Genomic DNA, 15,722 nt, shown 5'->3' with positions numbered 1-15,722 from the left:
GAGTAATTACACGGCGCACTGCTCTGGGAGTGATTAGTGATAGTTGTCTGTTCAAAGTGTTTGGCGCTCGCAGCCTTTATGGGCTACGCTTGCCTTCCCCTCGGCTAATGTTTAGATTGCATTTGCATCAGGGAGAGAGAGAGAGAGAGAGAGAGAGAGAGGGAGAGAGAGAGTCGCATGTGTCAACATAAATAGTGGGGCCTATAAAAGCTGCACGCCAAATATGCACTTCCTCCTCGTGCGTTTCATTGAGACTCAGGTACAGTTGAAGATATCCCGTTGAGATAGCCTAGGAAGGCTATTACAGTATATGATATACTGTATATATTGTGTAGTATCATTCCCAATAGTTGGGAGTTCTATTCCAAAACCATATCTCCAAAATACAGAGGGCAGATTCTGCACGTGTTAAAGTACCGGTATGCCAGTTTCCCTTCAGAAAGTAACACACTTTGTTTTCATTTTTATAAAAAAAAAAAATGATGTTGAGTATTCACCCTATGTAGCCCCGCCGGACCACTTGACCCAGTTGTGTTATGACTTCCTGTTCAAACCACCATCTGGTTTTACCTGCTCACTAGTAACTGTACTGTTACAGGAAGTGTCAACACAATAGGAAGTAACTGGCTGACCCCTGTGTTGGAACATGAGGTGAATAGGTGTCACCGTTTTTATGCAAATACTGGAAGTCTTTCTCTGGTATGATTCCCTTTTATAGTTTTTGTTTTTTAGTGCTCTCATGTGTCCTTTTTTAAGTGTGTATGTGTCATCTATGGATGCGTCTGTCAATAAAGGTTGATTGATTTAGGAACAAACTACCAAAAAGGTCATTTTTGAATCTCCTTCGGGGGGTAAAAAAAAAAAAAAAAAAATCCAACCAAAAACCTTTGATCCTTAAATACAGCTTCCGCGGCGTATCGCTAACACTGTGTACTTTGGTAAAGAGCCTGCTTAGCCCTTCCTGGGATATAATGCCACCGCTGGGCACAACAAAGACCTCTCCTCTTGCGAGGTCAGGTGACACTGCAGTGCATTGCAATCAACATGCTCAGGTGGTGCTGCCAGCCTTTGATGTGCTGCTCGCTCGTGTTGACGCTGGCTAGCTAGCTAGCCATGCTGTCCCCAGCAGCACGGCCTGCAGATGTGCCTGCAAGCTGTAAGCCGAGCAGCAGCAGCACTCCTGGATAGCGTGTCCAGTTGTTAAACACACCCTGACAGAGGGTGTGTGTGTGTGTGTGTGTGTGTGTGGGTAAGGGTCAATGCGAGGGACACACAGATAAGAGAGAGAGAAGAAATGTGGGATTATAGGAGACTTAAATGAAATGTTTCAATATCAATAATAGTTATTTTGATTCCTTTCTTTGTCCAATGAAAGCGCTTTCATTATGCAGCGATATCTGGGTCCCATTTGCCCATCTGGTGTTTTCTTCTAACTAGACTTTGCGCCATCGATTTTCTCAATAAAAAAAATTGCTCTGCCTTGTTGAAAACACGAGATCCCACCGCAGGAATCCATTGTTTTTAAGCCTTTCGATGCCTCAAAAACAATATGTATCCCTAAAAAAATCAGTACAGTATCAAAGAGATGATACTTAGGCGCTGTTCTTCGACACCTTCTCGCGGCTAATCCCAACACAGGCAGAGACTTTGAAGGTCCAGAGAGTCGGGTGGCAAAGCAGAGGAGGGAAAAACAAACACAGCCGCGCGGACAGAAGAGGAAATACCTCGGGGACTTTCTGGGATCTGGGGGGAAGAGGTAAGACCTGTTACCTGTAGTGGAATCCCCTCCAAATCTGCACCAGGTGTCGGGCATTAAGGGGAGCATCTCCGCTTTGGCTTTCCACGTCTGGCTCAATCACCCAGGGCACTGTGTCAAGATGCTGGACAGAGATACTCTCCGAGAAGAAGACGAAGAGGAAGAGGACGACCCGGGGCTCGACACGGTACGGGGAGGAAGGTTTCGGATGACATCAGTACAGGATCACACACACCTCATCCAATAAAAGTGCCCGCTTGCGGGAATAATTTCATTACTTTGCAAATGATTCTCGTTCTGGTGAGCTATCCATTTTTTGACGTTTAAATATTCAATTATATGTGAAATTAGTCTGTGGAGAGCATATCGCACAGACTGCAGTAAAAAACATAAAATATGGGCAGCAGAGCTGAACACGTTGGGTTTTAATGAGTTAAGAAGATTTAGAATAACATTACATTGGTATCCTATTGAGATTTTCGGTTAACTACAAAGACAATTGAGCAACTGCCTATTCCCTGTGTGATAATACAAAGTAGGGAGCATAATATATAGAATGCTTAGCCTTGATTTTAATTAAAATTACAATCTCAATCATGAAGACAAGAAGGTCTACATTGAACACCTGGCACCTCCTCGATGTCTCCGGGACGTCGTAAGCCGCTGGCGTGTGCAATTGTCCCTGAAACAAAACAGTGGCACTGGAATACTTGATCAACCGGGAGAGCGAAAGGGGAAGATAGAGCCATGTCGGCATTGTTGTTGCCACAGATTATACACGACACACCGAATAAAAGGGGGGCTGATTGTGAGACGTTTTAAAACGTATCAAAGTCACGGGAGAGGAAACGTAACACCGCGACGCTGGGAGAAAAAGCAGAACGCGACTGGGCACGTGCGGGAATGCAGAGTGGCAGCTACGGAGGAAAAGCGGGGCAATCTAAATTTCTAATGCCGAGGATGTTTCCCCATTCTGTGTTTATGAAACATGGCTGCCGGGGACTACAAAAGGTAAGGCGATACGGCATCAAAGTCCGCCTCCTGACGAAAACAAAAAAAGAGCAACATCGCTGCAGTGGAATGCACGGCAAGAACATAATACTCCTCCTCCTCCTCCTTCTCCTTCTTCTTCTCCCCTAAGCAGTCTCATGTGATTACAGTGGGCGCAGGCCCCCGAATCAACCCCGGTAGTCCCGCTCCTCGCTCCCCTCTCGCCGGGAGTAGAGGAGGCGGAACACGACTTTGCCGAAGTGGCCGGGGAGAGAGGAGGAGAGGTGATGTTGTGGTGGAGGTGGAGGAGGAGAATCCCTCATTTGGGGAACAAAAGAACATGGGAACAGGGCTGGAGCGGAGGTGTCTCTTGAAGGCGGGGGGGGGGGGGGAGGAGGTAGCAGCGTTTCGGTGTCCTGAGTGCGGTGACCGAGGAGGCAAAGAGACTGCATGTCTGATGACGGAGGCCGGGGCGATGTATCGTTTACAGACCCCCCCCCCCCTCAGCAGCAGAAGCCCCCCGCATGTCCGTCTCCAGCCACAGAGTTCTGCCCTCTACTTAAGGCAACAAGAGTCAGGCTCAGCATTACAAGCCTATTAAAAGATACTTTTAATTATGCCCCTTGCTCTCTCTCCCGGGATCGTTTCCTCGGTGAACTCCGTGTTGCGTTGGGCATGTGCACTTAGGAATGGCACAACCAGAAGCACACGTGTTGTTTTCTCCCTCCAATTAAAGGCCATGTTGACAGATTAAGGCTGCTTCTGGTTTGTGCTCCACTAACGCATTTAGGGGGAAGATGATGAACATGGGGGGAGGAGGAAGGGGGGGGGAGGAGAGGGGTGAGATAGAGAGAGAGAGAGAGGGAGGGAGGGAGGGAGGGAGAGAACATGCGCACAAAACCCTGAGGGGCTAATGTGTTTACACTACCTGGGCTGTGATCTATCACCAACCTCGTCAACTTCCATTATGCATCACATACATAAGCGAGCAACAGACCTGGGAGCACCCCCCCCCCCACCCGCAACTCACTCTTTCTATTGGATTAAGTCAGTGCAAATATCTGGGGCATAGCTCCCACACTGTGCTCTTAGCATTCCGCTCGTCATTTGATTTGTACCGTTGTATCACTTTACCCATCGCGAAGGGCGGCATCGCAGGAGCGCCGCCTACATGCCTCCGAGAGCTTCAAAGTAGTTATCAGGTATGGGGATTTAGATGATTACCATATGGCGCCTATAGCAAGCAGCCACCTTGAAAACAGCCATGTTATTTAGCCCCGCAAGTCTGGTAAGACAACAAGTCAGGCAGGGGGAAGACCTCAGATCATGAATCAGAATATAACACGTATAGCCTATACACACACACCAGCGACAGGAAAGAGTGTTGATATAGAGTGTATTCACCATCTGTTGTGATATTCACTAACACACGGGGTGTATTTTCTCTCCCTGCAGTAGCAGCGGTGGAGGTGTATTGTGTGTAAACCACAGAGTTGAAGAAGCCTCGCCGCCTCTACGTAGACGCTGATAGTGGAGTCTGCCGCGGGTGGGGCCCCCCGAAACAGCTCATATTCACATTACTCAGGCTTCATTATATCCAATCAATATTCGTTTAGTCACTGAGCCTATTGACTCATTTCTGAAATAATATTACAGGCCATTTGTCTTGTCATGGAGTAGGGAGTATTATCCCTTTTATGCTACCCCACCCCCCCCCCTCTCGTTTTGGAAAGGGGGTGTGTTATGGGGGTCGGTGTCTGGATACGCGCCCTATGGATACAACTGTAAATATATATTTTTGATAAGACATTGAAAAATCAATGGGTGCTTCCTGCAATCCGTCTCGAGCAAATCAATCATCGTCTGCACAGCTGGCAGCAGCAGCAGCAGCGCGGGGAGAATGCTGTGGCAGTGAGAGAAAAGGGGGCGCAATCTTTGTGTGTGATACCTCTCATTTTGGAATCGCTTCTCATAATAGGGTCATCATTTCATCACTTAGGCAGTCCGGGGCCCCTGCCATTCAGCCTTGCGGGGATCGGCGCGGATAGGGGTTGAGGGGGCGGGGAGGGGGGAGGTGGGGGGGGGGGACAGGCCCCATAGGAGGTGGAGTAAACCTCTCTCTCTGTCCATACATCTTCATTCACATAGATAAAAGGAGGAGAGGTCAGGAAAGAGAAAATATCCTGGATCCTGAGAGGGCTATATTGGCTCATGATGGCTCCACGTGTGTGTGTGTGTGTGTGTGTGTGTGTGTGTGTGTGTGTGTGTGTGTGTGTGTGTGTGTGTGTGTGTGTGGTGTGGTGTGCTTTTTTCAGTCAAATCTGAAGTGTGTATCGGCCCATGTGGGCAATAATTGTGTTATTCATCGGGTAAAATATTACACCATTCCAGGTAAACAATCACAGAAGGGTAAGGACAATAGTGCTGTAGTTGAAAAAGTAGGTATGATAACCCAGAGCAAACTGACTATTGATAGAGACAGATATAATATTTTGATGGCCCACATTTACATGTGACCCATACAGGAACTATTGATTCTAAAATTTAGAATTCAGCTTTTTTGTGTGTGTGTGTGTGTGCGCGCACGTGTTTTCAATCATTATATATATATATATATTTTACAATTTAGTTCAAAGGAATTGAAGTGTGCATATACCAAAGGTATCATTGGAGGTGTGTGTGTGTGTGTGTGTGTGTGTGTGTGTGTGTGTGTGTGTGTGTGTGTGTGTGTGTGTGTGTGTGTGTGTGTGTGTGTGTGTTGGGGGGGGGGGTGCATTTCACTGACTTCTTGGTGAGATAAGCAGACTTCCAGTCAAATGCTTTGGATCAGGCTAAACACAGAAATTGACAAATTAAAAAAACAAACAATGATTTATCCATTATTAATTTTTAATAAATTTGAAAAAGGTGGTCAACAACAACAACAGTATTGAAACACACAAAAATGCATAGCATATATTATCAATTAAATAACACATAATTTCATAGCATCATTAAAAAAAATGCCTAGCCTATATAAATTACAGTTATTATAAGTAATCATAGCTGTGGAGGATGCCAGTTGTTTAGTCCAGTGGCTTAGTGCACATATGGTTAATCATTTAATAAAAAAAAAAATGCAAGGTCAAAAATAAATTACATCCATTATTTGCAGCAGATCTCCCCAAAGCATTTGGAGCGAAAACTGTTTTGAATTTCAATTGGCTTCCAAGTGGCAAAAGCCCTCAGCTAATACATCAAAGAAAAATTGGTGTCAACTAATCGGTTTAGGACACAGATTTAGAATCGGTAAAAAAAAAAATCCATGAATACTTCAAGCATTTTCCTGTATGACGGCTTGGGAGCGGAACAGCTGACCTTGTGCACTCCACTAACCTGTCCGCCGCTTGACATAAAACTACTCTGTTTAACTCAGCCGTCCACACAATTAGTCCGCTACAATGCCTGTCTAATAATAGCCGCGCTATATCCAAATTAGATTATGCTCCCTCGGGCATTTTAAGTGTGATGCATCATCTTTCATATATATACTTCTCCTGCGCAGCGTACAGCCGTTTCTATGCGTCAAAAAACAAGTTTGTTTTGTCAGGCAAGCAAAAATAAGAGCGACATAGCTGGCAGTTTACTTGTCAAAACAACCCGGGGAGAATACTGTGTGTAGGCTGCTACGCTATACAGACTGGGATCAGCATCTTGAGAACGGTCTACTTTTACGCACCGCTTCTTCGGTTGGTAGCGTCGCCAAATAGGAAGGAGCTTTTCCACATAACAAGCGCAAATAAGCAAAAATACTCACCTACCTCCTTTGTCAGTGCAGTGATGAGACGTATATGGCTAGCGGCTGCCATAAGCAACTCCTTTATAGGCTCCGTGATTATACGGGTCCTCCTCCTACTTCAGAAAGCAACTCTTAACCAAACGCATTAAGGAGGACAGCTGACAGACATCAATAGTACTGTGCCACCATCCATAGCCTCTCTCTTCAAATCTGCAGCTGCAGCCTATTGTGCCTGACACTGTCCTCTCGCCGCGTCTTTCATGCAAAAATGAATTTCACTGAATGCACGTGTAATTTTACAACAGCTCTCACCTTGGCACAAAAGTGGAAATTTAGTGTCTACTATTTTGGTTCAAAGTTATATCCGATAATGATAATTTCACTTTTATTATTATCACAAGTGGAATTTATGATAGGGCTATTATAATATTTTCTTATGAAAACGTAGCACTTGCTTTTCCCCCACCTTGAAGTAATACACACATGCTCCTTAATAACTGTCAAAGCAGCGGATGAATTGCTTTGTTGTTGTAGGTTGCCATGCTTTTACAAGGAAATGTGAAGAGTTCCAGTAATTAGTTCATTGTCTAAACACTGTGGGAGGTTGTGAAAGTAGGTCTCATAGTATCATTGTCATCATGATTAGGCTGTACTGTAGGGTCGCTTTGTGTATCTATCTTTCTTTTTTTTCTTTCTCTAAGTCTGCATTGGCTCCCACTGTACCAGCGTCATCACTCTTTCTTTGCTCTCTAGAGGTTTTCAGAGCGTAAAAACACGTGACAGTGTGTGCACACACTCTTTAGCAGCGCCTACAGCGATCCCTTTCGGCTTATCTGAGATTTGAACTGGAAAGTCAGACAATCACCAAAATGAATATGGCCTTTGAATGTCTGAATATATAGGGAATAATAATATTTTTTAATAGTCATGTTAGATGCGTGCGTGATATGACCAGCTCGTATATTTCTGCATATCATTAAATTATAATTATTATAATAATTGGGATTAGCCTATTATAATTAGTATTATTGCTATTATTGTTGTTGTTGTTGTTACAACAACATCATCATTAATAATACAAATAATACTATAGCCTACTTTATTTGTTTGTCCAGTGAATAGCTTCTGATTGACTTGATTTCAGTGGCAGGTGCTTAATGCCTTTTAAATAGAGAAAGTAATGGCCGATAAGCGTGCCATATTAAATAAGGCTATCCTATATTTCATCACAGAAATGTATCTGCAGGGATCAAATGAGATTACATCCACTGGTCGTGGCGGATTTGCTGTAGTTCATATGGTATTAATCTGCCCTGGCTTGGGGGTTTATGGCTGAGTGTGTATCTGACCGGTTTATTCCATTGGGGGGGGGGGGGGGGGGGGGGTGGTAGCCGTCGCCACAGTCAATAGCCGGAGTCGAGAGGCGGTATACAGACAAAATACGTCTACAATTACAGCCTAAAAATGTTGATATAGGAAATATAGTTTGTACATACAATGAGCGTGTCCAGCCTATTTGCGACATCGTATTACTTTTTCCGTTGCCATATCTTACCAATGCAAAATGCGTCTGTTAGAAAGTCGACGCGTGCACAATAGTAGTCCTAAATCCATTTCAAACTCCCATTGCCGATTTTAACGTATAAAGCGCACGAAGAGCACGGAGCACCAGTCTGTTGTTTTGACGCACAAATTTAAAATGACAAGTTTTGCGCACAAAGAAAGTATAAAAAGAGAGCGGCAGTGGAGCGCATTTTCTATTCCTGTCGGTATCTGGCAAGCCCGTATCCTGGCATACAACCGACGATTTGTTATTGATGATCAAGTGTTAAAAGTGACGGCTTCGTATTTGGGAAAAAAAGAAGAAAGTTGGGAGTTGATCTACAGACTCGCATGATATCGCCATCCAAAGGGGGGCTGCCTGGCGCACTTGAGACTTACTGCAACGAGCCTTAAAGAGAAAAAATAGAGAGAAATAGAGAAGGATTGTTAGTCACAGAGAGCGAGGGAGGGGTGAAGAGGAGGCAGAGAGAGAGAGAGAGAGAGAGAGCGAGAGAGAGAGCGCGAGCGAGCATGGATTTGGGCAGGGCTGTGTGGTTACCCAGCATAAGCTCGCCTTTTCCTTCGGTGACTACACCCCGAGAGGAGGAGCGTAGCGCGCAGCGTAGTGGGCGTCAGGAGCCTCAATTTCCAACTTAGCATCTTGGCAGGACATTTTCCCAAGCAAAGCCCCCGTCCGACGGGTAAAAAAAACTTCTGCATGGGCATGAGAGCGACGGTGCAACTCAGATAAGGGAGCGACAGCAAAACAAAACGAGACAAAACAATCCGACGGGCAAGTGGTTTGGGCTGGCATCGACCAGAAAATCTATCCAACGTCTAAGCCTATGTAGACTTTTCATTGAATCATTTTTACTTTTTCTTTTCTTTGCCACTGTCATTTAGAAGGGGGGGACAGACAGCGGGTCTGCAGACACAGGGCTCTATGCGCTCCGACAGCAGCGCATGAGAAAATAAAGGGGGAGAAAGTGCGCAAGTTAAGTGGCTTCTAGACTCTCTGGGCTCCAGCATGGCGTATCCTCAGGGCTACTTGTACCAGCCGTCCGCTTCTTTAGCGCTGTACTCCTGCCCTGGATACAGCACCAGCGTCCTATCGGGACCCAGGACCGAGGAACTTGGGAGATCCTCTTCGGGATCGGCTTTTGCTCCCTATGCCGGATCTACTGCGTTCAGCGCCTCCCCGGGCTACAACTCCCACTTACCATACAGTGCTGCAGACGCGGCGGCAGCTGCCACATTCACCTCGTATGTGGTGAGTAATCTAAAGATGACTTGTTCGATCTAATTGCACGTATAAAAGCACGTAAAAGCGAATATGTCGCCTCGTTAGATGAGCGTTAAATGTCCGCTGCGCATTTAGGAGGCAGTCGACAAGAGAGGGGAAATGTGCGTCGCCGTGAAGTGCGTGGATATAAAATGACAGAATGTCAGTTGCAGAAATGACATGTTGTTGGGTAAACAAAGCTACTTTGTCTGGGTGGTATTATTGCTCTTAAGTGGATTGCAGTTTTATTATGGTAAAGAACGGGCAGAAAAGCTTTTACGCTCAACTACAACTCGCTCCATCGGCTCAGTGACGGTAATTTAGGTCACTGGACTTGCTTTTGTTGTCCTCATATTACTTGTCTGAGTTGTAAAACTCCCTCCCCACTTTTTAAATTGAGAAAGAGGAAATTTCGATTGAATTTTGTGCAGGATCCCCAGCGTGCAATGAAACTGAAAAATGACTTGATAGCAACAAATAATTCATACAGAGCACAGCAGCTAGGTAGGCTACAGTAGGCCTAGTTACCACAAAGGGGGATCCCTAATGGAACAGCCTGCATTTGATTATTTTTTATGAGAGGAAACAGAACGTTAGGCCTATTACGCATGATGACAATGCCCTATCCAACCTGGAAATTAGGCTAATTTAATTGCCACTATAATAGCTGGTGACTGAACAATGACATCTGATATATTAACCAACATCACGCTAAAAAGCACATTTGAAATACGGAATCAAGTTCAAACAAACTCCATAAACATCAAGTTAAAACTTGGAACTATGGAGAAAAGCCAGTATGTATGTGTGTGTGTGTGTGTGTGTGTGTGTGTGTGTGTGTGCGCGCGCGCGCGCGCACGCGCGTGCATGTGCGCGCGCGCGTATGTAGCCTACGTGTTTATGTGCCATGTTTTAACTCTTTTGAAGCTGTTTGGAGCTATGCGTAAAATTCGTTTTTACGCACTTTTTGCATTTCAGGGCTCTCCTTATGACCACACTACGGGCATGGCCGGCTCAATAGGATACCACCCCTACGCATCACCCTTGGGCTCCTACCCTTACGGTGACCCAGCATACCGTAAAAACGCCACCCGGGACGCCACCGCCACCCTCAAGGCCTGGCTGAACGAGCACCGCAAGAACCCCTACCCCACCAAGGGCGAGAAGATCATGCTGGCCATCATCACCAAAATGACCCTCACCCAAGTGTCCACCTGGTTCGCCAACGCCCGGAGGAGGCTAAAGAAGGAGAACAAGATGACCTGGACCCCGCGGAACCGCAGCGAGGACGAGGAGGAGGACGAGAATATTGATTTGGAGAAAAATGACGACGACGAGCCGAATAAGCCCACAGACAAGGGAGACTCCACAGACACAGAGACAGGTCGGTGGTGCAGCTGGGGAAAAAGTGGGGGGAAATCATCAATTTTTCATCGCAGTCGTTTCCACTCAGGGTGCAAAATTGATTGCTGGTTAATGGTGGTATATTATTTATAATGGGACAATTGCTTTAAATAATAATCACCTTGAACTCCCCTCGTTTGACTTCTCAGGGGCTGAAATTGCTGGTGACGCACAGTGTTTAGCAGTCAATTTATCTTTAACTGCATAATAAGGATACAGCTGGTGTATTGCGCTGAGTATTCGGCTAATGATAATTATTGTCACTATATGATCATTAATATCCCAGTTTTCACCGGGTGTGAGCTTTGGGCCTATTGTTGAATGCTTATTATCATAACTATTATTATGATAATGTTTGATAACGCCAATATATTTGTAAATTCAAATAGTCAACATATGCCCAGGCCTTTGTGCCACATTGTTGTTGCCATGGGATATAGTGCAGTGGAACACTTGACCCAGCTTTTTATTTGTGGAATAGTTTATCCACCTTTTCAGTGTGACATAAATCTTTAATACATCAGTAACAAACTGATGAAAGTTACATGAGGATAAAAAGAGAAAAACGTAAATCATTACAAAATATATATATATATATATATATATATATATATATATATATATAAAAAAAAATTAAATTGGTGGTTGTTATCCTTATGTGACCACTAAGTTACTGGAGGTCATACAGTTTAGCCACATTTTCATTTGTTTTTATTGCTACTCATATTATTCCGTAACTAATATTCCCTGTGTTTTCCTTTAGAACATAAACTGCTGAACGCGGGGGACCTAGGGTGCGACAGATTTAAAGAGGAGAGCCATGGCAAAGACACGGACCCACTTCTGAGCGACTCGGAGTTAAAAGACCCAGAGGAGCGGACTACAGAGCTGCTGCAGCCGGAGTCTGCAAAGCCCACCACGTCGTCTCCGTCGGCGGTGCCCCGGGGAAACCAGACGGCTGCGCAACAACAAGACAAGCCGTCAGACTTGAACCACGCGCCGGGCACGGTGACCAGCAACGTGACCTCTGTTATCCACTCGCCCCCGTCGGCCCCTAAACCCAAACTCTGGTCCCTCGCGGAGATCGCCACGTCATCAGACAGGTGTAAGGGCAGCGGCGAGGTGCCACAGGGTTGCCCCGGTATGGGTCAGAGCGCACTGGGCAGCAACGCGTCTCCATCACGGTCCTCCCCGCACAGCACGGTCCTGTCCAGGCCTCTGTACTACACCTCCCCTTTCTACCCCGGCTACACGAACTATGGCGGCAGTTTTGGACACCTTCACAGTAACCACGGCTCGGTAACCACGGGCTCCACGGCACATTTCAATGGATTAAACCAGACTGTGTTAAATAGAGCAGAGGCTTTGGTAAGGGAGAGCCAGAAAGGCAGAGGCCAAACGCAGGTAGATCTTTGTAAAGACTCCCCTTATGAACTAAAGAAAGGTATGTCACACATTTAATACCTGATTATTTCCAATCACCGCGGACTTTTATTTATTTCTTTGTGGTTGCATTGAAAAAAAGAAAACGAACAATGATGAAGCAAATTTTGAGAACAGTTATTTTCTGAGTAAATGCTTATCCTCAAATTTTTAGTTTCCGAATGGTTAATCCTAAAATGTAACAAGAATGGTCTTAATCGCTGCAGCCGCCTGAGTCTATTTGTATTAAAGACTAACATGTATATTTAATGTAGCATTTTTGTATTTAAAATGGACAATACACTATCTTTGAAGTAAATTATGGAAAAAAATACACTTGTGCAGCGATTATTTTGGGGGGCAGTTGGTATTGTCTGACATGTGTCAAAAGTGCTTCCAGGCCAATTCATATAAACGAAATATTTATGAATTGAATTTTGCACCGTGACAGCTGTTTCAATGGCAATTATCATCTGACAATCTCACGGTAACAGCAGTGAAAGGCCTGAAATAAGAAAGGGAGGCTTGAATATTCAAACTAAAAATGGGTCAGTTTCTTTATGGTTGATTCAGATGTGGATAAGCCTTTGTCAATCAAACATGCTGGAAATAACACGGGGGTCTATTTTACTTTTTTAAATCGCGATTCTAAAGGTGGATATTGATATAATAACACCACCGAGGCGCAGCCATTTAACCCAATTACCTATCGTGTTTTATGCAAAGCAATCAGGTGGCGAACTCCGGTAATGAGCTCGATTTTATGCCAAATTTAGACCTCATTACTATTTTCCAAGGCGTGGCAAAGCTGTTAAAAAGGGCAACCATGCATTTAGAACATACTGCCCTATTATATATCATTAATGGAGAGTCTCTTTAATGACGCGTTGGATGTGAAACATTGGTGATTTGAGAAGAGGGGAAAAGGGCTGCCATGCAAATATGAGAGACAGTCAGACGCATATATCTCAGTACAGACCCGGTAGCAAGGCCCATGTCTGTCCTCAAACTCTTCCAAGTTCTGCAGGTAGGTGTCACACTTGCGCCTAATTTCAGGGCGGGCTCATTCTTAATCCGTCACGGGAAACCATCCCTCCCTGGCCTGATCTATGGCCCTGGTTAAAAAACAACCAAAGACTTGAGGCACAATACACAATGATCACAGTTATTATGAGGATTATAACAAGATTGACAATAAAAAAACACGCGCATCACACACTTTGACCGACATGCAGGAAAAACAATATTTTCCAAGGACGTTGAAGATGAGAGGGTTTCTCTTTCTGATGATTTATTCTTGAAGTTAGATGTAGGCCTACTCCAAGAAAGCAATGACAATAATAGGTCTATAAAATACAAAATAATTAATTATTATTAGGCTATTGTTGTTGGTTTTATATTATTATTACTATTATTATTATTATTATTATCATCATCATCATCATCAAAGCTTCCTCATTGATGAAACAATTGCAGGCCAGTAATTGAGCCTCAAAAGCATACCCTATAAGGAAAACAAAATTTAAATAATTTAATATTCGTTCATTCAACCACATTTCAAAGGACACCTTTAATTTGACATCTTTTTTTAATTAATTTAACAAATTATTATGATTACCTGACTGTCATATTATTATTATTATTGTTATTTTTATTATTATTACTACTGACCTCTACTGAAGTGGGACAGCTTGCTCTTGTTTATGGCCACCATTAATCTCTATAGTTTACTTTCCCCTACTCCAGCTTGAAATCTCCCCTGGGGTTCATATAATTCCCTTAGCCTTAATGTCCTCTATTCGGGACCTCTATTTTAATCTGACAGAGTGTGCTGGAGCAGTGATTGCGACACATCAGCCGGCTAAATAGCATAATTATGTTTTTTCTTTGCTGATCCCCGAGGGATTGAACTGTTCGATGCAATGTCCCCTAAGAGAGGCATTATAGTTTTATTTGGAAATGCGTTGTTTTTTCTAAGAATTGATTGAATAACTAATGTTTCATTGGGACAATATACACACAATTTCAGAGGTGTAAATCATCTGTGTTAGGCTATAGGTAAATATTGTGTCGTTTATTATGTCAAATAGGTTTTCCAAGAGGAGGGGGTTTATAAGCCAAGCACAGAGCCGAGCATTGGGATGATGTTATTCCATGCAAGCACTTTCTTGATTTACGAAATGCGAAATGATTGGAAAATGATCATCTAAACTGCCAAATTGGATCTCGAAAAGCGGAAGGGCAAGACATGATAAAACATGCCTGTCTTTTATTATTTTTTATTTTATTATTATTATAATACTTTCATTTGAATTATAGCCTACAATATTTAAGCCCACGTTTTTTGTGTGCAATATCTTGCGGCAGAAATGTTGTTTCTCCAAAGATGTGCCACTTTACCATTCACATATTTCCCCCCCTAATTGTTATTCAAATCACACCCAGTGGGACAGAAGTCACAAGAGGTCTTTGATGCTCCTATGGAGTCTACATTAATCCTTTGCATTGCAAATTAATTATACATGGGCGTATTGATTAAGCTACAGTATAATTATGATTACTATTATTATTAATATTATTACTACTACTGTTATAATAATAATAATAATAATAACAATAATAATACTTATTATTTTTAGTAGTAGTATACTTTTTTGTTTTTTTTGCCTCGCAAAAGGGAAATGCTGGTGGAAGAGGTAGACTGCCTTGCTGAAAGATAACGTTACTGCGGCAGGTGCGCGGGAAGAGCAGGTGTGTGTAAGCGGTGAAAAACGAACACCTTGCTTAAAACACTCACGAAATACATAAATATTCGATTATTGATGGTGCATACCGTTTCCATTGCAATAATGTCAGTTAACCGCTCATTGCACGCTGAAGCAGTGTGCGTGAGTGAATTTGCCAGCCGTTTATAAGTCTATAGGCGTGATCGCCTACAGGGGAGATCCTTTCTGCAACTTTGCCCAACTTGGTCCCTGGTCTCCCCTCCAGTTGAATGGCGTGTCGGCTCATTGTTTGGATTGCTACAATGTGAGAATACTAAGTGGGGGTGAGACGGTTCCCACGTGTGAAAGTGGGGGAAAATAATCCGACAGAAGAAGCAGGAGAAGAGGAAGGAGGAGGATATAGGCCTGTACCCTTCAATCCTACGGTGTTAATGTTGTGCTGAGCACTCAAGCGCGCTGCCTGAAGCCTGGCAGATGCATCTCTCTCTCAAGTTGTCATATCGACAAAACGAGAATTATAACGTGTTTGGTCAATTTCGATTTTCACAATTGAGCCATATAGGCTAAATGAAGGCCACATATACAGTGATATGTCTATGGGCTAGATCGCGGTTAATTGAAAATAAACTGTAAACTATTAAATATGCCGGACAGACGTTGGATAATTTATGTAAAAAAAAAAAATCAACACCCCAAATCAAATCAAATAATGGTAATATTTAGACTTGGCCAATCTTTCAGAAACTGAGAGAACAATTTGATCCTGTTGCGATGAAAGAAAACAAGAGCTTTGATAGTCTGCAGCAGGACTTATTTATGCAT

General features: G+C 43.7%; 1 protein-coding gene across 1 annotated transcript; it reads left to right on the top strand.

Moving 5' to 3' along the window:
• Positions 1 to 8,868: 8,868 nt before the first annotated feature.
• On the top strand, positions 8,869 to 12,213 carry irx5a (iroquois homeobox 5a; the record flags this gene model as incomplete). The annotated part of the gene is made up of 3 exons (XM_083662209.1): positions 8,869 to 9,336; positions 10,327 to 10,732; positions 11,516 to 12,213. Exons 1-3 carry the CDS (start codon positions 9,094 to 9,096, stop codon positions 12,211 to 12,213), a joined length of 1,347 nt encoding a protein of 448 aa, XP_083518335.1. The 5' UTR covers positions 8,869 to 9,093.
• Positions 12,214 to 15,722: the final 3,509 nt, after the last annotated feature.

The sequence above is a fragment of the Poromitra crassiceps genome (genome assembly GCF_964638095.1).
Source record: "Poromitra crassiceps genome assembly, chromosome: 28".
Taxonomy (NCBI): domain Eukaryota; kingdom Metazoa; phylum Chordata; class Actinopteri; order Beryciformes; family Melamphaidae; genus Poromitra; species Poromitra crassiceps.
The sequence above is the reverse complement of the archived record's forward strand: the minus strand, read 5'-3'. Positions and strand labels throughout refer to the sequence as shown.